This window comes from Gopherus flavomarginatus, chromosome 10 (assembly GCF_025201925.1).
Source record: "Gopherus flavomarginatus isolate rGopFla2 chromosome 10, rGopFla2.mat.asm, whole genome shotgun sequence".
Classification (NCBI taxonomy): domain Eukaryota; kingdom Metazoa; phylum Chordata; order Testudines; family Testudinidae; genus Gopherus; species Gopherus flavomarginatus.
In genome coordinates this window covers 38,450,648-38,476,443 of record NC_066626.1, presented here as the reverse complement: position 1 = coordinate 38,476,443, position 25,796 = coordinate 38,450,648, and the positions used below count along the sequence as shown (strand labels likewise).

General features: G+C 42.3%; 1 protein-coding gene across 4 annotated transcripts in view; it reads left to right on the top strand.

Annotated features, from left to right (window-relative positions):
* AGPS (alkylglycerone phosphate synthase) overlaps nucleotides 1-25,092 on the top strand; it is a 199,176-nt gene extending 174,084 nt beyond the window's left edge. For 3 of the 4 annotated variants that reach the window (XM_050969017.1, XM_050969018.1, XM_050969016.1), the window contains 3 exons: nucleotides 4,080-4,179; nucleotides 6,360-6,417; nucleotides 23,850-25,092. In XM_050969017.1, coding sequence (XP_050824974.1) covers nucleotides 4,080-4,179; nucleotides 6,360-6,417; nucleotides 23,850-23,971 — 280 coding nt within the window. In that variant the 3' untranslated portion in view covers nucleotides 23,972-25,092. Of the gene's footprint in view, nucleotides 1-4,079; nucleotides 4,180-6,359; nucleotides 6,418-23,849 lie in introns of those variants that run through there. The other variant, XM_050969019.1, reaches the window with a different exon arrangement.
* Nucleotides 25,093-25,796: the final 704 nt, after the last annotated feature.

Below are 25,796 nucleotides of genomic sequence, written 5' to 3'. Positions count from 1 at the left end.
GTCACTTTTTTCTTCTTTAAAGGCTGGCCATCGTTTGGAGAACATAGCAGTTTTGCTATGAATGGAAAAGAGAAGTGGCTTTCCGGCACTGGAGGTCACCCTGCCACCTGTTCCAGAAAGATGTTTCTGCTAATGGTGACCCTGCTACATATTGCTAAGTGGAGGGGTTTGGTTAACTTTTGAAGATGGACCAACCACATTTGCCCTGCTGGTTAAAGAATCCGCTTGAATTTCTGCTATACAAAAGATTTTGCTAAATTTTTCTTACACGACTGGATGGCAATTTGAAAGGAAATTAACTGAACTATTTTAAGCTACCAGACAGAATTTCCATAGAAGAGGAAAAGAGAATCACAAATGCCTCCCAACCCTCTCCTGCATTGCCGGAAACTCTGCCCCCCTTGTCCAGCAAACAGCATTGAAAGGGACGGAAACAGAGTAGCATCACGAATTTTATTTTCTTCCCTGAACTTTTGGATTAACACCGCAAGTCAGTTGCCTGTCCACTGCTAAGGGACACAGAATGATGTTTGTGGAGCCCTTGGAGTGGATGGTTCATCACCCCCGCTTCTGCAGAATGGCCCAGCATGGGGACAGGACAGATGCTGAGTACTGGGAATGGTACAAAACATTTGAAATGGTCATGGAGTGAATAGACTGTTCTGACTTTCTTCAGACAAATTTTTCTCTTTCCATTCCTGGACTTAAGTGGGCCCACCAACCCCCTTCCATGTGGCTCCCATTTGTAAAGAGAAGGAAGACACAAGCACATTGACAGCTCATTTGTATTCTTTCATTGCTTAAACTAAACGCTTTATGGTGGTTCATGGGATTTCAATAAAATCATTTACAGCCGTATCTTGCTCAGAGACCATTATGGAATAGAGCAGGGGTCGGCAACCTACATCACGCGTGCCAAAGGTGGCATGCAAGCTGTTTTTTTGACAGCATGCGGGGAGGGCTGAGCCGCTCAGCCTACCACAGCTCTGGGGTTCTGACCAGCTGACAGGAACTGGCAGGAGAAACCCCAGAGCGGCGGCAGGCTGAGCCCGCCCAGCTCTGGGGTTTAAGGGGTGAGCTGAGCATCTCCGCCAGCACCCCTCTGGGGTTACAGCTGCCGGCTGAGCCACTCAGCCGCCACCGCTCTGGGGTTTCCACTGCTGGCTCCTGCCAGCCGGGCTCCCACCGCCGGTCCCACTCAGCGCTCGCTACTGGCCTGGGGTTCCTTCCCCCAGGCTGGCAGCGGGCTGAGACCCCAGCTGGCAGGAGTTGGTGGTGGAAACCCCAGAGCAGTGGCGGGCTGAGTTGCTCAGACTGCCGCCGCTCTGGGTTTCCCGCTGCTTGGCGCCTTGTCAGCCGGGGTTCCACTCAGCACCCGCTGCTGGCCTGGGGGAAGGAACCCTAGGCTGGCAGTGGGTTGAGACGCCAGCTGGCAGGAGCCAGCGGCTGAAACCCCAGAATGGGGCTGGAGGAGACCCTCAGCCCACCCCGGAGACTCCAGAGCTGGGCGGGCTGACCTGCTCAGCCTGCTGCTGCTCTGGGGTTCCAGCTACTGGCCCCTTTCCAGCTGGGGTCCCCGCTGCAGCCCCACTCACCTTGCTTCCAGCGCAGGCACCCTGCCAGACAGGGTCCAAGCTTCCGGCCCTGCTCAGTCCTACCAGCAGCCAGCTCCACTCACTTCAGATGCTGACCTGAGGTTCCAGCCGCTGACCTCCTGCCAGCCAGTTATCATTTATAACTCAGAAGCCTGTGTGCAGCTTAAAGTATCTAAATAGGTGCCACTAGACATTGGAAAACTCAGCAAGGGCAAGGATCACACTAAACTAATATCTGCATTTTAATTTAATTTTAAATAAAGCTTCTGAAACATTTTGAAAACCTTGTTTACTTTATATGTAACAGTAATTTTGTTATATATTATAGACTTATAGAGAGACCTTTTAAAAAATGTTAATGTATTACCGGTACGTGAAGCCTTAAATTAGAGTGTATAAATGAAGACTCGGCATGCCACTGCTGAAAGGTTGCCGACCCCTGGAATAGAGCATGGGTGGAATGTTATGAGGAGAGTGATTTCAGGAATGTATTACTGAAGCAAGGGGGGAATATTTTTGGGCAGAGTGAGGGTGTATTGTAACTCATCAGTCTTGGTTTCTGGTTCCTGCTTTTGCGTGGGCGCTCTTCAGGGTGGGCTTCTGTAGCTGAGTCACCTGAGTAGAGATGCAGAGTGACTTGCTCCTCTTCCTCAAGGTCACCTGGAGCTTCTTCTGAGGTTCCTGCTGCTTCCTTGCTTTGCCCCTCATCGGTGTCCCATTGTATAATGTTGTTGGCAGTGTTCATGACTGAATTCTGGCTCAGTACTTGCAGCCCTGGAGAGCACTTAGACCAGTTCCTCAAAGCAAGAGCATATGCTAGGTCCCCTCCCCGAGCAACAGTCCATCACTCTCTGATACAGGAGCCTGAAGTCTTTCATGCTCTCCTGGCACTGAGATGGAGTCTAATGAACGCCTGCCTTTTCCAGCCTCCATGAAACCTCCCAGAAGAGGTGAATGTTCCTGCTGGTACTTGAAGTCATGAAAGACAGTGTACTCTGAACACGCAGTGTTCAGCACCCAGGTGTGCTCTCAAGACCAGGTGGCAGCTTTCAGAATATGCTCCGTGATAACTGCTAATCAGTACAGTTCAAAGGAGAATTGAAAGTGCTCAATGCATGTCGCTAGTACCTCTGGCAACAGCGAGTCAGACCTTTTTATAATTTTGGGTAACGGTCAGGCATCAAAGTGATCAATGCATTGTGGAAATGGGCCTGGAGGGCTATCGATACCTGTGATCTGCTATGCGCTCCTTTCCCCTGTCCACGCTGCACTGTACAACAGGAACAAAGCCATGCCACAGCAGAGGCATGTACATACCCATACCCCTCATTGCATGCTAGCTTTCTCACACTATGCTGTCCATCAGCAACAGCTTCAGGACGGTAGGGGGGTAATGGCACAACACACACGTAACTATGTACACTTGCAACTTTAGATGCACCATCATAGTGCTTGATTTATGTCTTATGGTTTAAGTAGTATTTCCTCTGCATTAGTGTCATGCTTGCTATAATATAGTTCGTTGGAACTTTATCTGGCTTTGATTAATTAAGAATCTTTTGTTTTCAATTAAAGTTTCTTGACCTAGGGGACATTAAATCCTCCTTAACCAGAGCCATATCCTTGATCTTTGACATACTTGTTACTTAAGTGCTTTCCTAATTTGTATATTAGATGAATACCATGAGTTTAGTGAAGATGCAGTATAAACTTCATGTTTCTTGACCATTCGTTCATTACCGAGAATGTGATATTTCAATTATGCCCTTCGTTCAATTTTGTGGAAAGTATGTGCTTTCTTGATTCTGTAGATTTTGTCCATTTTGGATCTAGCAGTATCCACTTAACTATTTTTTTTCCTAAGTGCATAAACCCTAAGGTCACTAGATGAATTTCAGTGGCTATTTGATGCACAGAATTATCTGTCCTGAAGAAAAGGAAATGAAACCTAACTCTTCAGGCTACAAACTTGTTTCTAGCCACATGTATTTTTATTTGTCTTCTGCTTACAAGCAATAATTGGCATGCCATATTTGATGCTTGTGTACCAACATAATGCCATCTCCAACTAGGAACCTAATAACTCTTTTTTGTTATATAAGAACAGCTGCAAGTGCAGTGAAAATGCCAAAATTAAGCATTGTAAAGGCTTTATTTCTCAGGAGAAATTTTTGGTGGGTTGGTTTAAAAAGGGTGGAGGGGAGCAAGAAGAGGAAATTGAATGAATGTAATTAGAATTAGTGGTTAAAACTACAGTGTAAACTTTTCACTCATGCCTTCTTATCCATCTGTTTGGCAGAGGTGACAAAGGTAGTTTAATAGATCCAGATTGTTCAAAATAAAAATGAGCCAAAGCATTGTTCAATAATTAACATAGGAATTAGTGGGATCTAGAGTAATATTGTGAATCAGCTAGTGTTAAATGCTGGGTAGCTTATAGGACAGTGTGGTACTATTTATAACACACTTTTTTTTCTTCAACAGGGTGACACAGACTTACGATGCAGGTGCATGTGTCTATTTCTATTTTGCCTTTAACTACAGGGGAATTAGTGACCCTGTTCATGTCTATGAACAAATTGAGGTAATGTACATATGAATAACTTCCTTTTTTATCTTAAGTGCTAAATCCAATATGAATAAGGGGACTTACGTAGTATATTATAGCTCTGATAACACTGGTCTACAATTTTTGAGAAGTCGTCTGTTTCAGAGATAAAATGTGATATTTATTATGTATTTTGATGTGCTGAATTCAAATATGACAATTAAAACAACTGATTTGCTACTGTTTCTAAGATATTTAAGTTTTTACATTTTATGTCTGTCTATTGTGTAGATAGTTTTAATCATAAATTGTAAACCTAGGTCTTTTCATGTGTTTATGGTTGCTTTACATGATAACATTTCACCTGTCCTGTTTACGTAACACTTTAAAAATCAGCAAAAGGGTTATATAAATAAAATTTATTATGAAACAAAAGGCAAAAAACTATGTACATAGTTCAGTCCTATCCAGTGTCTACTCGGCACTTCTTGGCTTGTCTCTTGTATTCATTAAATGGAGCATCTCTTGTCACTGTCCAGCAATAGTCTGCAAGCATTGATGGGCTCCATTTGCCCTGATAGCCTGCCAGGAGATTCCACTGCTGTAGTCTGGAGCCCAACAGCTCTGCCTTACTCTTGGGTAGTTCCAAATCCCTGACAAGGTCATTCAGTTCACCTTGTGTTATGAGGTGTGGTTCAGAGGAGGAGGATGGGAGAAAATGTGGGTCCTGTGACATTGATGGTTCAGGACCAGAAGTTTCATCCTCTTCCTCGTCTGACTAAAGTGAGAATGATTCTGGTGCATCAGGAACCGGCAGTCCTTCTCCGTGGGGTACTGGGCGTATAGCTGATGGAATGTTTGGATAATGCACAGTCCACTTTTTCTTCTTTGACACACCTTTCCCAACTGGAGGCACCATGCAGAAGTAACAATTGCTGGTCTGATCTGTTGGCTCTCTCCAAATCATTGGCACTGCAAAAGGCATAGATTTCCTTTTCCTCTTCAACCACTGGCCAAGATTTGTTGCACAAGTGTTGCAGCATCTGTGTGGGGCCAACCACTTGTCCTGATCTCCAATTTTGCAGCCAAAAGAAAGGTGATAGGCTTTCTTAACCATAGTGGTTATGCTGCGCTTTTGTGATGCAAAAGTCACTTCACCACAAACATAGCAGAAGTTATCTGCACTGTTCGCACAAGTACGAGGCATCTCTGCTCACTTTGGCTAAACAGAAATGTGTCCCTTTGCAAAATCAAACAGTGACAAATAAGAGCACGACACTGTATGATTTCTAGAGCTGATATAGGGCAATTTGTTCAGCAGAGTGATGTAAGCTTCGTTATGATTGCATCATCCATGACTTCTAGGAATAACATGATGCAATTCATGTCGTGTATGACGCAATACCAGCTTCAGATTGCATCATTCCTTGTTTTGCCTAAAAAGCAAGTACTGTCCAAACCCAGTCATAGATTTATTCCTAGATCCAGTCAAAGATGTATTTTAGTCATTTCTGGTTTAAATTGAGATCCCTTCTCTTTATAACTCGCTTATCCTCCACCATTCCCAACTCAAGGGTCGTATATACTGACCCAATAGCATATCTTGAAAACTAGAGCCAATCAACAATTTTAAGCATCATTTTCGTTCTCGGTGACCCAGAATTAGTAAAGTTGGACTACATTTATTTCAGAAGCATTTTGGCTGTAGAGCAGTGTAATTGGCTCCTTGGCTTCTCATGCAGGGAGGCACTGGTCTTATTTAGCACTGTTTGCAGGGTGCCTTCTTAGTCTTGGAGTTTTCTTCCCATCTGTTAGTATTCCTATTCTCTACTACCAGATAATACTATCTTCCAGCTCTAACAGTAAAATTGCATTCCAGTTGCTGAGCTGTAGAGAATAATACAAAGACTCTAAAATCTTGTCTAGACTTGGAGATTTATCATAATATAGCTCAGTTTATCACCAGTATAGCTATCCCAGAATATGTAAAATAAATAATTCCAGAATAGCTGTATTGTATAAACCCCCATGTGGATATTCTTCTTCTGGAATACGAGTGCCTTTTTCCAATTAGAGGGAAAGTGGATTACATTTAATTAGGAAAAGACACTCTTCTGTGTACCATATACTAATAATTAGTATATAATACTTGTCAATCATATAATGTACCAAACTTTGCATTTAATTGACATTTTTTAATGTTTTCTTCAATTTAGAGAGCTGCTAGAGAGGAAATCCTCACCAATGGAGGAAGTCTGTCGCATCACCATGGAGGTATTGTTTCTCGTTCTGAATGTTTATCTATTTTGTTATAAACCATACAAAATATTTTCTGCATAGTTTTTTTTTAAAACTTGGAAGAATTTTTCAGTGACATTACTTGAAATTACCCTCAAAAATCCTCTTTGTAGGCCATTGCCTGCTCCTTTATGAGAGTTCCATAAAGGAACTCTCATAAAGCCTGGTTGGTCTTGCCTGCCTTGACGCTGGATCATAGTGCTACACATTTTACATGCAGTACATTCTTGGGGACCCAGAACATTTGATAAGAGAGCTCCCATACGATTGAGAATAACATTCATATTTGACTGGCCCATATTTTTGTAAGTGGCTTATGCTGATCAAGCACATGTAAAGATATTTAGATTCACGTACATAGAATCTCAGAATAAAGTAGTAGGATTATAATTTGATTTTCTTGAAAGCTATTACAAAACCCCTGACTTTTGTTATCTACATTAATGCTGTTGAGTCCTAAATCCCAGTAGAATATTTGTTAGTGTTAATGGTGGCAAATTTCCTGGCAGACCTTTTTATGGGTAGAACAGTTATGATTATAGTGTCAAAAATATTTTCTGCTTTGGGTATATAGTACATTGTAACAGTAAAAGAAAATGAGGCTTAGGTTATGGGTTCAAGAGATTGCACATGTCCATTCCAATGTAGGTGTGAGCAGACCAGAGCACAATCACCAAAAATTTTTCCCTCAGTGGTATCCGTCAGGTCTGGTCCTGGACCAGCAACACCATGAAGAGGCCAGCTGACCCCATGTCACTGCAGTTCCTTCTTACCACCTGTGATGGTTGCTGGAACTGTTCCTCTTGCTCTTGCAAGTTCTCTCTGAACTGTATTGCCATTAGTATCATTCTTACTCTGTTGGTTGTTAGTTGTTCTTTTCAGTTTAGCAGAGTTTCCTCTGTTGCTGGGCCTTGAATTATGCTTCTTGCCACAAGGCTATGCTGCTAAGCGACCTGCACTCCAGTTGCCTGAAGTGCTTGGGTGATGTTCATACAGGGCATCACTTCAAAATGTGCAGAGGACAGGCTGAAGTCCCTGTTGTTGGAGGCAGCACTGTGAACTTCTTTGGACCCATGCCAGTCGGATTGAACACCAAACACTTTGGCTTCTCTGAGGAGAGCTTCTCGTGCCACCTGGGAGTCTCAGCACTGTTCGCCATCCCTGGTACCAAGCAAGAAGAGAGAAAGAAAGAAGCTGCCAGCCGAGGGAGGACATTCCCCAACCCAGAGGACAGCCAAGTACAGAGACCAGTGCAGAGTGCAACCTAGGTCAGGCCACTCCCTGGTTATGGCGGCCCAACAGTCATTGCTGTTGACTCCAGCTCCAAGGCAGGCACCATTAAGTCCAGTACTGGATGATCTATTGACACCAGAGGTTCAGCATGGTGCTGGTGCTATTGTGATGCTATCCACACTGCAGACTTTTTGCTGTAGCCGGGGACCTGCCCTCACTCTGTCTCACCCTCACCAGCAGTACAGGAGTTGGTGGGGTCAGTGCCACGTACAGAAGTGAACACACAGCCACCGCTTACCGTTGGGTACTGAGATAGATGGTGCCACCTAAAGGGAAGCCAACCATGATGGCCCCATCTCGGACCTCCCCTCCTCTGTATCCATCGGCAGCAATGGTGGGATCTGCTCTGCCATGATTGCCAGGCAGACTCCTCACTGTCAGTCAGAGGTGGGATCTTGACTCCTCCTGTGCCAGGAGTCAACCCTGGCACTCCTCCTGTTGGTCCTACCTGGCAGTGGACCTAAGCCAAGTGATGCCTTCTGATGCTCAAGCCCTGGTCACTGGCTGGTGGCTATGCAGTGGCTGTGTTGGAACCTGTGGGCATTTTCCCCCCAATGCAGGGACCCCAGTTGAGGCGCTCCTACTTGATGGTCTCAGAAGGTAATCTCTGATCCAGATTCTGGTACCAAGGCTTGTGCCAAGTACCAGGAAAGTGGTACCGCAGACCCATCTGGTTCAGACTGAAAAGAGGTTAATTGTCCTGGCTCATTGATATAAGTTCTTGTATACGCTACCCCACTCCCACCGCCTGGCTCCCTGGTGCTCACTGCAGTCAATGAACAGGAACGACAGTGATCGCAAGGGGTGACTCCCAAAGCTAAGGACTAAAAGAAGTTGGACCATTTTGGTAGAAGTGTCACAACTGGGAGTCTGCAGCTCAAGATTGCTAACCAGCCTGTGCTCCTGAGCAGATATGACTTCAACACATGGGACTCGATGTCAATGTTTAAAGACTTGCTCCTGCAATAGGCCAGACTGGAATGCAGCGGCCCTGGATGCAGGTGATTTGACCACTAGGTCCACGGTTCTGCAGTGGAGCTAATGGCGCCAATCCTCTGGCCTCAGGGAGGAGGTTCAACATACCCTTCAGAGCCTGTCCTTTTTGAGGGTGCTTTGCTTGTCTCAGAGCAGACTGATGCGAAGCTCCATGGTCTGAAAGACTCTATGGCAACCCTAAAGTCCCTGGATTTGTATTCCATGGTGCCTTCGAGGAAGCACTGTAGACCTCAGCAGTCCTTCTGGTACTTCCCTCTGTCAACCCAACAGGACCCACAGAGGAAGAGGAGTAGGGCTTTAGATGCAGACCTCTGTCCCCACTTCCTCAGCATCAGTGCTTGCCCCTCAGAGACATTTCATGGGGCTCCAAGCAGGCCTTTTGATGGGACCCTCAAGGACGATGTACCAGTCTGAGTTCCAGGATCCTATTTCCTCCATGTTTGCGGATCACCTGTTCCACTTCCTCCGGGTATGGTTCTGTATTACCATGGATTGTTGGGTGCTGAGCATGGTTGAAGTGGGATATACCTCCACCCCCCAGTTCAGTTCTACTCTCCCTTGCATCCTCCCCCTCCATCCCTTTAGGGACCCTTCTCATGAGCAACTCCTAGCCTAGGAGGTTGTCCCTCCTAAGGGTGGGTGCTGTAGAAAAAGTTTCACAGAACCTACAGGGCCATGGGTTCTACTCTATTCTGGACGTGTGTCAACTCAATAGCTACCTCAAGAAGCTAAAGTTCCACAGGTCTCACTGGCTTCCATCATCTCCTCCCTGGATCCTGGGAACTGATATATCTCCCTTGATGTAAGACGCACTTACTTGCATATAATCTCCTGAGGACACAAGAAGTTTCTCAGATTCGTTGTGGGCCACATGCACTACCAGTTTTCAGTCCTCCCATTTGTCCTTTTGGCAGCCCCAGGAGTGTTTACGAAGTGCATAGCAGTAGTGAAGACCTTTCTGAGGAGGCAAGGGGAGCAACTTTACCCACATCTGGATGACTGGCTGGTCTTATTCTTATTCAGTCCTCTTTCCAGGCCTTAGGCCTGTTAATCCTCACACCTCTTCAGAGGTAGAGTTTATTGGAGCGATGCTCGACTTTGCCTAGGCCAGGGCCTTCCTCCCAGAAGGTCATTTCCAGGCAATTACTGGTCTCATAGCACACCTCAGGGAGCACCTGGTTACTACAGCCCAATCTTGCCTGAGGCTGCTGGGCTCATGTATAGGGCCCAACCAAATTCACAGCCATGAAAAACGCATCATGGACTGTGAAATCTAATCTGATCTCCTCTGTGAAATCTGGCTATCATAGGGGAGACCAGATTTCACAGAGCTGGGCAGCTGGAGAGCAATGGCTGCTAGCTGGGAGCCCAGCTCTGAAGGCAGCGCTGTTGCCATCATCAGTGCAGAAATGAGGATGACATGGTATGGGGAGGAGGCATCAATTTTGGGCATGGGAGATGAGGGCCGGCCTTACAGGTCGGCGAGTGAGTGACCATCCAGGACTCCGTGGCCAGAGGGGTGCTGTGGTCACCTCCCCTCCAACACCCCCCCACACACACACACATACCTGCCCAAGGCCCCTTTAACTCTCAGATGCTGAGCCTGAAGTCAGGGAGGGGCAGGCTGAGGGCACCCCAGCAGGGGGCTCCTACTGTGTATTGGGCTTCAGCTGCTAGTCCTGGACAGGACTTCCCCGGGCCACTCCTGAGGCCAGGTCAGACCTCTCTCTGGGAACTCTCTCCACCTCCACCCCCCATCCAGAGGAAGCCCCGCAGCTGCCAATTCAGAGTTCAGCTCTGAAGGCAGCAGCACAGAAGAAAGGGTGGCAATACAATGACCCCTTGCAATCCCACCCAATCCACCCCCACAACTCCATGTTGGGTCAAGACCCCTATGGTTACAACACAATGAAATTTCAGATTTAAGTGTCTGAAACTGAAATTTAGGATCTTTAAAATCCTATAACTGTGAAATTGACCAAAATGGACCATGAATTTGGTAGGGCCCTAATCATGTACTTACGTGGTCCAGTATGCAAGACTACACTTCAGGCTTCTCCAGACGGGGCTGGTCTCAGTATACTCTCCAAACCACCACCATCTGGACTCACTCCTCATGATTCCTCCCCTAGTTCTTGCCTCCCTCAACTGGTGGCTAGATCCACTGGTGGTTTGTGCAGGCATCCTGTTTTCTTGGCCCCAGCTGTAACTTTGTGGTCTCTGATGCATCCAGCACTAGGCTGGGGAGCTCACCTGTAGCCTTTGATCTCAGGAAGAGTTCTCTGCACATCAGCATCAGAGTTCAGGACAGTCCGTCTGGCATGTCGGCTGTTCCTAGTTCGTCTTGTGAGCAAGAATGTCTTGGTTCTCACAGACAACAACCATGTTCTATATCAACAAACAGGGAGGAGCTTGCTTCCCCACACGCCAAGTCAAGAGGTAGTTTAGCTGTGGGAATTTTGCATAGCCTGTTGGATTCATTTTGAGGCTTCCTTCCTACCAGGAGCACAGAAAAAGCTGGTGGATTGTCTCAGGCAGTCTTTCTCCAGTCACCACAGGTGGTGACTTCTGCTGGATATCATGAAGGGCACTTTCTAGCAGTGGGGGACTCATCTGGTAGACCGTTCATGACCCAATACAACAGGAAGTGTCATCAGTTCTGCTCGCTGCAGGTTCACAGCCTGGACTTGCTTACAACTGCCTTCTTCTGTGGAAGGGTCACCTATAATATGCGTTTCCTCCTATTCCGCTTGTACATAAGGTCCTGCTAAAGATCAAGTGAGACTGAGTGTGGGTCATCCTGATAGCCCCAGCATGGCCCACCCTGCTGTATCTCTCTATGGCAACCCTCATCCCACTTCCTCTGCACCTGATCTCTCAAGACCATGGTCATCTCCACCTAAACCTTGGCTCCCTCGACCTGATGGCCTGAAATCTTCATGGCTGTAACTAGGAGTGGGCCTGATAGGAACAGGTTCAACAGATCCTGTTAGGTCGTGGGAAACCCTATACCAGGGCCACTTACCTCGCTAAGTGGAAGTGGTTCTCCCTCTGGTCTTTCCAGCCAGGCGGTCTCACCAACAATTTCATCACTGCAGCTCATTCTGGACTACCTACTACACCTGAAACAGCAGGGTTTGAATGTCTTGTCAATCAAGGTTCACCTGGAAGCAATATTGGCATTTCACCCTCAGTGTTCTCACATAAGATGTCTGTGTTTCCTTAAGGGCCTAGAGAGGATGTACCCCCAAGTACGGGAGCCCATCTCTTTGTGGGATCTCAGTCTGGTCTTATCAAAGCTTATGGGCCCACCATTCAAGCTGATAGCATCATGTTTCTTGCTATACCTCTGCTGGAAGGTGGCCTTCTAAGTGGCCATCACTTCCACTAGGAGAGATTCCAGAGATCCATGCTCTCACTTCAGAACTACCATACACTCTTTTCCTTAAAGATAAGGTACAGTTGTATCCTCAGCTCACATTCCTTCTGAAAGTGGTTTCTCAGTTCCATAGCAATCAAGCTATCATCTTGTGGCTTCTGGGAGAAAACGGACATGCAAACAGGAAAGAGCAAAAGCTTCACTCATTGAATATTACATATGTGCTAGCATTCTACACAGAAAGGACCAAACTGTTCTGGAAGTCCACCCAGCTATTTGTAGTGGTAGCAGACAGGTTGAAAGGTTTTTCCCATGTCTGCTCAGAGAATCTCCTCATAGATCGCATCAAGTATCCTCGCATGTTATGAACTAGCAGGTGTTCCACCTTCACCTATCCCAACTGCTCAGTCCATGAGGGCACAGGCATCCTCAATGACACTTCTGGCACAGATTCCTATTCAGGACATTTGCAAAGCTGCAACTTGATCGTCGGTGCATACAATCTCTTCTCATTATGCCATCGTCCAGCAGTCCAGGGATGATGCCAGATTTAGTCGAGCTGTGTTGCAGTCAAGCATATCTGAACTCTGAGCCCATCACCTATTCAGCTGCTTGGCAGTCACCTACATTGGAATGGGCATGTCCCCTCCCATAACTGTTCTTCGAGATGTTGCACATGTCCATTCCAAGACCTTCCCTTGTTACCCCTCTTATTGGAGTTGGCTGGAAAGAAGGAACTGAGGGGGTCTGGGGTCGGCCAGCCTCTTTATACAGGCGCTCTCGGTCTCTGGCACCGGAGCTGACTCAACAGATAAAATTCTCTGGCGACTGTGCTCTGGGCACACATACGTTGCACATGCCCATTCCAATATAGCTGTATCTCAAAGAGCAGCAGTTAGGGAAGGCTAGTAACCAATTTTTTCTAAGTATAGTAAGAGCTTAAAACCTGCTCAACTTGTATCTTTATATAAATGTTTCTTCTGCTTAACAGGACTCTTATTTATTAAGAGCACTTAAACAGTTTCAAACATTTAATTTTGTTTGGTGTTCTTATCGGTGGAGCTAATAGTGCCCCCTATTATTAAGATTGCGCACTATTTCCCAACTTAAGAGATCCTTTATTCAGTTACTTATAATTTTGCCAAATTATAAGTATTTGGTTTGAAATTTTCTGGGTTGGCATCTTCAAGCTGAAGGCTTTTGAGGTTTTATTTTTAACAATTCAACCAAATGATTAAGACACTTAAGAACAAGGATAGAGGAAAAATATTTTGCAACTGTTAAATTCTGGAAACCTTTTCTTTGAAATTCTCTAATGCCCCCATACTTGGTACAGGAACTTGAAACTTGGCAGGGGGTTGTCCTTTGTGTCATAGCTGTGCCTTTTGGTATCTTCATGAAATACCTCCCAAATTTGCCCAAGTTACAAGCCTTAGAAATCTCTGTTTGCAGATGCTTAGTAGAGATTTATTTGATTTTAGCTGCTAAAGTCTCCAAAGATTCTATCCTCGCTGAGCATGCTTGAGCCTCTCACAGCTCTTAATACTGACCAGACTGCATATGCACTATCCCCGTGAAGTGACTGAGCATGTTTTATCCCCTCCCACCTGCTCCCTGTGACCAGATCATGCATGTGTCATTCCCATAGTGCAACCTGGCATGCTCCGGCCCAGGGCTTCAAGAGCAAAGCTGGATTTTTTTGTCTGTAATGACTACTCTTAACTGCTCCAGGCTGATCACCAGATCTTAGAGCAGGGAGTCTCTCTCTTCTGTGTTCTCAGTGACCTTCCCCTGCTGGTGCCCAGGCAGTGTGGAGGTGAAAATCTGATTTTGAATGCGGGCGGACCAGAGCCTGGTCGGTTGGAGGGAAAAGAGTAGACTGGAATTGGACATGAGGGAGAGGACTGGGACTGAGAGCTGGGGGAAAGGAGGAAAGCTCAGACTGGGAGCCTGTGAAGGAAATGATACACGCATGGGATTGGGGTCAACAGTGAGATTGAATGAGGAGCGAAGGGGAGAGGGTAAGACTGGGTCTGGCTGGACAAGGAGGCTGGGCTGAGAAACAGCATGGAGAGAGAACTGAGGGAGGGGTGACACCTGACAAGGTGCAGGGAAAGAATCAGAGATTAGCTGGGCAAAAAGACTAGAACAAAGAGCCATGGAGAAGGGAAGATTGAAATTGGATGAAGAGCCCAGGGAAGGAGACAAGTACTGGAAGAAGAGACTGATGAGATGAGGAGCTGAAACAGGGGCACTGGGACTGCCTGGGCAAGGGGAGTGGATGTGGTGAAAATGAGAATTGGGGTGGCTTGGGACTTGGACAGTGAGGCTGGAGGGAGGGAGACTGGTTGGGTAAGCAGGCTGGGGCAGCAAGAAGAATGGGACTGGGGCAAGGAGTCATGCTTTGGGAAGAGGGACAGGGCAAAAGGGGTCAAGCCTGAGGGGAAACACAAGTCTGCACATTTGCACACAACCTCCCACTGTCTGAAGAGCTTGGAATGGAACCCAAAATTGAGTCTTGCCATTCCTCTGCTATCAGCAAAAATTACTGAAGCCCACTGACAAAGTGTGTCTCATCTCCCTCTAGTTTTACCTCTAGTTCTTTCAACCCAAGGCTCTTGGTAACTTTACTCTGTGCGAGGAGGTGTCAGGAAATAAATCAGGGGAGACACGGCCATCCGACTGATAGATGGCTGGCACAAACAGGACAACATGAGAGTGCTTTCACTTAAAGCTAAACCTTAACTTAGTCTCAAGCACTTACACACGTCCGCAGCAAGTTAGTAAAACACCTCCAACTCTTGATAATTACCAAAGCTGAGTGTGGCTTTCGAGTGATACAGCAGCAGCCCGTCTGCCGCTGGGGAACACAAGATGCATCCAGAGGGAGAGGTCAGCCCTGAAATGAGTCCCACCTATCTCAAGCTTTCCCCCTTATTTATACATTAGTAATTAAAGAAACCTTGTTAAGTAAGCAGTTTCAAGCAAGAGGTTCCTTTTGATTATTGATTAACCAGGTGTGGGTCTTTCCAGAACTTGCAGCCTTAAGACCTCAATAGACATTCCTGGGGCATATCCTACTCTTTGAAAATGCATCTATCAGCAATTTTAACTCAATTCTTATCAGGAAGGATGCGGGATCAAGCCGCCCTGTCAGTGGCACCCTAAACCCTCCTCCCGTCCTGTCTTGGTCAAGCTGAGACTTGCTTTTAACAACTTGCTGGTTAGGCTGTCTTTAACAATAAGCCATAGTGGTTTCAGGCACTTTACTGGTTTGCCAAAGTCTCCCCGTACACTAGTGCTGTCCAACAGAGAGGATGACAACTCACTACTGGTATCAGTTGCTCCGTTAGCTCAAGTGTCAGTGGTCTGTTCTGTGGATCTAAAGGTTCCGACCCACCTGATGAACCATATGCGTGTCAATATGATGCCACATGATGGAATTTGCTTTTACAATTTACTTTTTTTAACTTCTAGGAGATTACACACAAACAATATTGAAAGAACATTATTAAGGTTGCAAAGTCAAGCACTCAAAAGTTTGGAAATGCCAGAATTAAGGTCGCCTGTACAACTTTAATTTGGCCCCCGTATGCTTCTGTGTTATGATGTAGTCTTTAAAATTACACACACCCATTATTTGCACAGGATGGACGTGCTCTGGGGATGAATTAGGGTTGTGAATCCTACCTCAATCTGTGCAGAAGCTGGAAGATGTGTAGAAAATGAGGCAGGGGATAGCAAGAAGAGGACGGTTTCATGGGTAAGGCAGTTGAATGCTGCCCTAGAGAAATGGATTCTCTCCCTGCGTTTGCCACAGAGTTCTTATGTGATGTTAGGTAAGTCACTTCATAGGCAACCTTAATTCTGGCATCTCCTAACCTTTTGAGTGCTTGACTTTGCAATCTTAATGGTCTTTTAACATAGTATTTTGTGTGGGATTTTATATATTTCTGGTAATGATGGAAAAACTGAATTCAATGGACATTGGGAATGGACAAATCCTTTAGCCTACTATTTGCTACATGAGAAACATCCATATAAAATCTTTGTGTATGCTTTATGCATACGTCTGTCTCACTCAGTACACTGGTTGACACTTCACATCCTGAGTAAGAAAATGGGGAATAATTTGTTCTAGATTCTCAGTCTTTTAATGAGTTTTTAGTCTCCTTGTGAGTGAAAATGCATGTCAAAACAAAGATCCATCATGTATATGTGTAATCTGCTCACAAACATTTCACATGTGTAAAGTTAATTTAGCTATATAAACTTGATAGAAGTGTGTCTTTTCCCCATGTCCACTCTTTTTAAATTCCAAGACCTCTTAGAGTAGAAATGCAGTTTTACTTTTTCTAGTTCTTGATTTGAGTTCAGATTTTGAAATGAATTGTTCAATTGCATTCTTTCCCTTCCCCTAGCTCCTTGGGGGGATTGTCAAGAAACTGAGTCAGAAGTGAAGAAAAGAGGAAATATAACCTAAAATAAAACTGTTAATTTTGAAGTTGAGCTCTTTGTGAAAATGTAAAGATGTAAAGTGTGGGGAGTGCAAAGTTGAGTTTACCCCCACCTTGATGGCTCCCTGACTTTTGGGAGTCAGTCCAAATTCCCGGGTTAACTCCAGGGTTGTTCTAAGTTGTAGTTGGTTGCCCACTGCTCCAAAGGGCTCTTTCCACAGCCTGGACACAGGAGCCCTGGATGTGGGAGGCAGGGCTGCTATAGAATGAGGGGAAACAAAGTATGAAAAAAACTTTATTTAAAGAAGTGTTATTAATCTGGGACAACAAATACTGAAATGCCTTAATCATAATTGGACAAATATTGCATGGCATCACTGTAGAGCAGAATAAGGTTATGTGAGTGGGTGCCTCAACTGCATTTCCATAGCCTTATCTGTTTCTATTTCTTTTAACTTTAACACTGACTCTGAATTTCTTGGGTTTCTAATGCTTAGTTTTGGGTTCATTACAGCATCCCTGAAATGTTTTGTTTTATTCCTGAATTACTGATATATATCTCTTTACCTCAGCTCTATTTTAAGTAATTTTGTCTTGTCGGGATGGGGCGGGGTATTATATTATATAAAACACAATATTACATATAGTACATATTATGCAAGATGGGATTTTTGTCCCCTGGGTACACAGACTTATTGTTGAGAATTAACCTAATGGTATCCATTTTATTTACTGACCTTCAGGCCTTGTCTTGACATTCTCAGCACTGCTTTTGAGTTCTTGTGTGGGGAAAGGGAGAATATTGATGCAATTTCTCTTAGTGTTTGTCCTGTAATTGTGATTAATAACAGTTGCTTTCCCTATCTGGAAACAGACAGGCTGGTTTGTCTGCCTACAATCATGTTGTGATAAATGGAGCTATTTTAACGCTGGTTTTGTGTATCAAAGAAAACAGATGTAGTCTGGGACTTGAGGCTATAGGAAATATAAAGCCTGCTTAACTCAATCTTCATAGTGCTTCTTGTAATGGAAGAACTGGTCAGGTTATAAAACAAAGTTTATACTAAAAATCTTTATAGCTTGTGTATGGACCCAAGTCACACAGTCCACCACCTGCAGTGAAAAATCAAATCTTTATAAACTCAGGTTATAAAAAGTAATCTTACAAATATTTTAATTTGCGTTTAAAACAAGCCCAAGACAGAGTTTCCTTCCACAACAAGTGCATGCAAAACAAAACCCATTTAACTTTTATTTTACATTTTTAGCTTAAAATATTCGCATTTCTAGAAGAAGAAATATCTCCATCAATTGGAGAGAACTTCTTAATGGACAAAGTCTGACACACCACACTGCTGAACACTATTAGAGATTGAAGTAGGAATTTGATGTAGGGAGGCTCTGTTGCAAAGAGTGCCTCATATTTGCTCTGTTATAGAATATCATGCTTTGGACTCTGATTATCTTATTGTTGGGTACTGTAAGGCATTCTAGTAAGGGATGGAAAAATCACATAAGTAACCTACAAATATTGGACTGTTCCTAACAGATGTATTGTATACTTCACTCTGTCCTCTTTACTTCATCCAGCGGCCTACTTTTTATCTTAGTGTTCAGTATCTTGTTCCTCTAGGATATGTGTTTCATGGGAAAAATTACTCCCAGTATGGCTGGATATTTACGTACCTGTAGAGATAGCATCCACCTGCTAGGAGGAGTATGCAATAGTTAGATAAAGTTTCTTTCTTTGTGGGTCCCATATTGCTGTTCTTGCTTTCTGAGTGGGTAGGAGATCCAACACCACCCAAGTGAAGAGGTATGGCTACAGTGCAGTGGCTAGGTGATTGGGGTATGTCCCACAAGTGGCCTGTGTTGTGGTGTTCCTGTGTCCCCAGTTTAATTTAAAGCAGTCCAGTGGGATGGATTTATGCCTGGCACCCACAGCTCAACCACCTGGCCTCTCTCTACCGTAGCATTTTCTCTGCAGTCCCACTCAGTCCCCTCACTCCCCTCCATCACACATTTTGCATCCCCAGTGGGACAAAGTTCTGCCCAGTGCCTGTAGCTCATTCACTATACTCCAGCTGCCACATTTCACCAACACCCGCTCCTCCCCCAGTCACATTTTCAAAGGTAGTAAGGATGGTCCTGATGGGCCAGGAGAGCTGTTGTCCCTCTTTCGGGTTCCTCTGGACAACAGGGCTTGTGCTGCTTATGTAATGCACCCCTCCTGTTGAAAGCAGCACATAGGAGAAGCTACAACCGAGTGCTGGTACTGCAAGGAGCACAATGTTAAATGCCTGGTTACAACAAAATGGCAGATTTCACAGTCGAAATGTGGCATTTTCTGGCAGTTTGGCAAAATTCCATGCATGCAGAATGCGTGAGGTACTGTATACAATACAGAGATCATTTCACACAGCTTTGAAAAGCAATCTCTTTTGGGGTTGGATGCAGCAGCTATTCTACATCACGAGTGTCACACTAGTGTTTTCAGGACAGGAAGAGACCCATCTATTCATCCAGCTGATGCAACAGGAGAGTTGATTCTTAAGTAGGTAGAATGAAATTGCTGAAGATCAAATGTCATAATGGCCACAGGAATAAGCATTCCTATTCCTGCTAAGTGTCAGGCCACCTCTGAAAGCCACCAGTGGTCAGGTGTCTGTTCTGTATTTAAGTTGAAATATTGTGTCTTATAACAGCATGCTGCCATTTACCATGCTATAGAGTTAATACAGTACTGCATCACCAGCCCCAATTCATGTAGTACCAGGGGTCTTAACTTGGAGGTCTCCATTTTGAGTAGTGGCCAAGCTCAAGCCTGCGTAGCTTGTAAGATTCAGCAATGCCAAAGATAATGGAAACTATGAGAATTTGGTAGAAACGTCTAAGTCTTAGGATGGCCCTTCATTCTCTTTTGTGCAGCTACCCAGGCTCACACCTTAGAAGGAGCTATCTGTGGACCACCTGAATGGAGCTTGGTCCGTGGTCCACAATTTGAGAACCTCTGGTCTAAGAAACGTACTATTCAGGACACACACTTCTTTAAACTACTAATTTTTTACTTTCATTGTTCAGCAACACCAGCTTTATCATTTACACTGTATTAAAAATGCTAAATTGTGAGCATTTACCATTATCTTTGCAGTCAGAAATTTGTCATTCTATCTGCTGCGTAACATCAGACCACCTTACATCATCAAAAATTGCTATTAACAAAAGTTCTTCAGAATACATTTAATAACAGAATTGTAGATATTAGTAAGAGTCAGTCAAAGGTCCTGAATAAACAGGTCTTTGTGACCTGAGGTTTGCCTAACTTTAGCTTTGGTGGATCACCAGAGAGTAGGTTCCCTAGGCATGGACACTCCATTGAGAGTGTCCTGCCCATCTGTTCTGGAGTGCTTCACCTCAAGCACAAACGATCCATAAAATCACAACTTATGTGAGAAATTCTCATGTTTTATCACAGAAGTGGGTTCCAAACTATTTGGGATACTCATAGAACATAACCAACACTTTCAGGTGTTCTCTTAACCAAAAGAATTGCCAATGCACACCATGTGGAACATCAGCATTATGTGGTAACTGCTTGCCTCACTGGAGGTTGGACTACTGCATTAGCTGAAGCTTCTAGGTATTTTTCAGGCAGAGTTCCAAATAAAGCACGTTGTGGTGATCTAACCTTCAGGTTGCAAGAACCTGGATTACTGTGTCAAGATGCATGAACAATCACAGCTGAAAAAGTACTTTGCTTGAGGCATTCTGATATGATGAGAATGTGAATCATATTGGCAAAAGTTGGATATGCACTTCCAATTGATGTATGCACATCTCCCTTCCCATATTTTTTTAAAAAATCCAATTCATGAAAAAATATACATTTTCTCCATGCATCACTGAACAGGAAAAGACACTCCACCCCAGTCACTAACTCATTTATTAAGAAATCCTCCTGTTTTCATCCTATTTCAGTTGAAATCAGTGAAATATCAGTACACTGTCCATTCAGGAAGAGAATAAGTGCATATTTGCTTGGAAGTTCATTGTACTTGAGTTATTTATAACCTAGTTAAAGGGTTAGAATCCTAGAATACACTTTTAAAATTTTATACACATAGTTTATAGATCTTAACCATATTTATGACGAAAATGCAGTATGAACATAGCACATAGATGTATAGACCTAAATGAGCTGCATGGCAGCTTTCGTCTCTCCTATAACACATAGGGATCTTAAAAATAACATTTTTCTTGCTGAATTTGTCCTGTTCCATTTTGCAAACAGTGGATCTCTTCTTCCTGTTTCTAATGGTGCTTGAAATTACATGACTGGTTTTGCATACTTATTTATGCACCAGTATAATCAATTGTTAGCACATTTGTTGGGATTGGGCATTTGCCATTTGTTTTAAAAATGAAAGTCAGACCCATATTTCTCACCTTGGATAATTAGTCTCAATATCTTACTAAGTATATTATGATGTTGCATTGTGGTGAGGCAACATGATCCCATGAATAGTTTATTCTGATAGGACTAATAGGGAAAAGAGTAGCAGCCCCAAAGTACGACTATTGTGGTGAGATATAAAAGCATAGATAAACAGCTGCTATATAGTTAAAGATGTGTGTGTCAGTTCAACATAAGTGGTTTTTAAATACAGTTTTAAAAATACAGAAATCTGATATCTGGAGATTTTCCTCTATTCAGAAGTAAGCTATTGTAATTCTTAATAGCTTAGGGTCAAAATTAGATCTGGTTTTTGTTTTGCAAGGCAGTGTTTCTTTCAGTTCGATGTTTGCTTTCTTGTAGTTAGTTTTTTCACAACTCTGTATGTCTCTTTAAGCTGCTCCAGTAATTTTAAGAAACTTAATTACTTTTTTCAGTAAAACATCTCAAGGAATCTTGTTCTTTTCCTGCCCTTGAAAGAATGAATATATATGTACTTAGACTCTAAAAACTTCTGAGGTCCAGGCCCTTCAATATTTAATATATATGAAGATAGTTAATCTCTTTAATATGTAATGGGGTATTCTGTGTAGATAAAACAAATGGAATATTTACAAGACAGAAGCAAACTTAGTGAGATACTATAATTAGCACTGCTTTTCTGTATTCATGACACCAGAATCTTCTGCACAAGTCCTATCCTTATGTCGCTTTTTTCTTGAATTATATGCCCTTGTAATTACATATAAGATGGTAAATAGAACAATTTAAATTTGCTAAGGAAAACAATTGCTTTAACTTTGTTTTTAACTTCTTGATTAAAAAAAAAATTTACAATAGCTGACAAGACTGTGTAAAACTCATTAGCCCTGGACAGCAGGAGCTCACAGCCCAGTGCTACCAAGGGGTTAAAAATCTTTTATCAAACATGTTCATGGAGGACCACTGATATAGCTTCTGTACAGCTTTTTTACTTTCCAGTTCACTAATCAAATGTATGTTAGATTTATTATTGTAAAAATATAAACCATAGAAAATTTGACAAGATAGATGTGTAAATTATCACTCTGACAGAACTAATGATGCACTCCAAGCACCTTCTGTTTTCCAGCACTTGGTGAGTGACTTCATTAAATATGCAATGGCTGTTTGGTGTCTGCTCAGACGATAGTGCAGTTCCTCATGGAATTGCATTATTACTAGAGGTGTACAAAGAGGCAGGCATGCTAGCTTTTGGGCATCCTGCTGTGGTTCTAATGTGCTCCATCTTGTTGGAGCAGTTGTTTGCAGTCTTTTCAGGACAATTACATCTGTAACCATAGGACACATTCACTGAAACTATATTACAGATAACAGTTGAAAATGGCAATGACTGTTCAACTCCTTGTCTCTAACAGCCAGAGTGTAGATTGCTTGAAGTGATGGTCAAGCCATATCCACAGTCTTTGTAGTTTTTATTAATTTGACTAGACAAAGTATCAGTTTGTTTAGGAGACAATAGAATTGTAATGGCAAGATATTTTAGAGGGGGATTTCTTAGAGGAAGACTATGAAATAAGACTGGCAGTTCCTCTTATTGCATATGAATTTTAATATCTATACTACACACTTAATACATATGTACAAATAGTCATTTTTGTACTACATTTCAAGATTGTTTTTTCAGCGTTTTTTGCAGAATTTTACACTGCTTTCTTTCAGTCAGCACTATGGCTAGTTTATATTCCTTAAGGTATAAACAAAAATATTCTGTTCTCCAGTGATGTCCCCATCATTCATTTTTCTGATGACAGTTTGATGGCTGCCCTGAGAATGGGACACACAAGATGATTTGAATTTAGCTTCAGATACTCTTAAAGATTTCCAAGAGGCAGATGCTGTAGTATATCACCTCATCCTGACAAATGGATTGTGTCTTAGGCTGGCAAGCTAAATGCTAGACTGTAATGAAAGAATGTCCCCTATTTTGATTGACCTATTAAATCAGGGTTGATGACTTGGCTAATTAATAAATAACATTCCCATAAAGTGGCCATTTAAGTTAACCATTTAAATTACTTGTTTGTTTGTGACAGAAGTTGAGATAAATTGCTGTTTTATCCAACAACTGTAAATTTGTCATATAATTTAGAGAAAAATCTGTTTTTGTATGTAAATTATGTCTTAAATATTCATTGTACTCTGAAAATTAAGCCTTCCACGTTGTGAATTTATATTCACAACTACGGAGAATATATTGTATATAGAGATTTGTCTAAACTGAAACATGCCACTTTTAGGTGAGTGAATATTACATTTTATACCGTTACCCGGTTTAATTTCTCTGTTAGAGATTTCCATGGGTTTTTAGGCTGATCATATTTTAAACCTGAAGGTCACTTTGAACATATTTACTTAGTGGTTAAAACTTACTTCTTTCTGCATAGAACTGTTTTTAGGCTAAGCAGAACAATTCTTGATGTTTTATTTTTATTTCCTCTTAACATTTTTTAATTTCTTAATAAGATGAGGGTCTGGGGGTCTTTTAAAAATGTATGTAATTACCATCTCACTATTCGTAACCTGACACATGATTTCAGCCTAAACTTCATCTAAATTTCATAGTTCGCAAAGAAAGTAGACAGTGTAGAACACAAGCTTCCTCTGGGAGTACACTGAGCTTAATGAGCTTGATAGTCTGCTGGGCTCAATAAATCAAATAAAGCAAAACATTTCTCATTTTTGAATAAAAGCATTTATCACACAGTGTTTATTCATTCATGGTCATAAGATTGATTGGCTCCTAGTATCATGCCACATATTGAAGCATTTTTGTTTTTGTTTTTCCTAGTGGGCAAGTTGCGGAAGCAGTGGATGAAGGAGAGTATATCTGATGTTGGCTTGGGGATGCTTAAGTCTGTCAAAGAATATGTGGACCCCAATAACATCTTTGGAAACAGGAACCTTTTATAAAACCCTTACTGTCTGAAAATTTCAAAATTACAATTTTTAGCCTCATTGTACTGTTATCCCAGTAATCAAATATAACATGGACTGAACTTTAAAGCTAATATCTTTTATTGGTTTTCCTCCAATAAAATGTAAACATTCACTATTAACATTCACAGATTTACTGACTGTACCCCTAAACCTCTCAACACACAACCTGGCAGAGGCACATCAAGGTATATACCTGTTTGCAAATGCAGATATAGCATTCCAAGTTTGGTTAGGCAGTACAGCCAATGATTGTAGTTTCCATGCTGGATGAAGCCAACTGTTCTTTATTAAAGCATCCCCTGAAAGAAGAACAAAGACTGACATTGATGTTGTCTTCATAAACAGCTGCTCACTCAGCCTCTTGCTAGAGGAAAGTTGCTGGGAAGCACATGAGAGGTGGATTTCACTAAGGGAATACTTCTGTGTGCTGAAGCATTAAGCAAATAGCAGTATAAATATAGGCTTTCTGTTTAAAAGATGCACCATAGTTCTGTGGGATGTTTGGCTTGTCAGTCTCCCTTTCAGCATCATTGGAAATTTAAAATCTTTGAAAAGAATACTTAACTAAAGTGTAGCCTGAGTTGTATTTGCACTGCTGGGATAATCTTTAATATGCTAGTCAGTCATTGTAAGTTTTTGTACAGAACAGCAGACATTTCTCATTGTATATTAACAGGTTTGTTACATAAAATTGCCTTCATGAACACTGCACTCCTAATGTGTCTAGTTTCACTTTATTTTTGTGGAGATGCAAAATTCTTTTTTTCCCAACAGAGAATGTTTTGGCTATTTTAAAATAAATCTTTGCCCAGCACTGTATCTTAAAACAGGTCTCAACGGTTTCAAGGTTCAAACAGTTTTATTAATCTAAAATGGAGAATATACTGTCTGGAAATGAAGTTTCCAATTTTAATTTCATATTGGCCTTTCCGAATTACTGGTTTACATAACTAGAAGCTGCAAATGTAGTCCTCCATATAATAAAAAATATGGAACTTTGTTTAAGAAAATATCTGTACAACAATATCAGATCTGAAACAATTTTACATTAAAACCAGGATCTTAAAACAAGTGAAATTAAAATTTAAAACTGTTTGTCAATAGTCATGATTTGAGTTGGATTCTTTTCTTAAAGCAAGTTATCCAACTTTTGATATTTAAAATAAAGTATTTAATCATATAGGATAGTTTACATTTTGAATTACTATCTTTAGGAGGACATACCATCTAATTAGCTAACTGCTACACAACTCTATGTGGGCAGTTTGGACACCTTTATGTAAGTAACCTTCACTTGAAAAACTTAAATTTAAAATTGAGACATTTGTGTTTTTAAACTATTTAAAAATAATTAGCTGTCAAGTTTAGTAATAAAACATTAAAGATTATAATCTTTAATGATCTCAAAATTAACAGATTATAATACCATAGTCTAACATAATTTAATACTCATTTTATTTTAAATTTACCTTACTTTATCATCCTATTGCTTGAAAAATACTGCATATCTAACCAAAACTTTGAAGCTATTTTATAACTAATTTAGAATAGCTGATTAAAAATCATCTGAAAGACCATGACTACCCAAACAGCACTTTCAAATATGAATTCAAAAAGATAGCAAATTAAAACAATTCATTATAGTCTACGAGTCATGAAATAAGAAGTTACTATGGTATTTTTAATGCAGCTAGAATTTTTTTAATCTTTGTTTCATGAAATTTTAGTTTAAAAAGTGAATCCAGCCTTCCTCTTTTACTTTTAAAGTTTTGGTCCATGGAATTCATGTTTCAGCAGC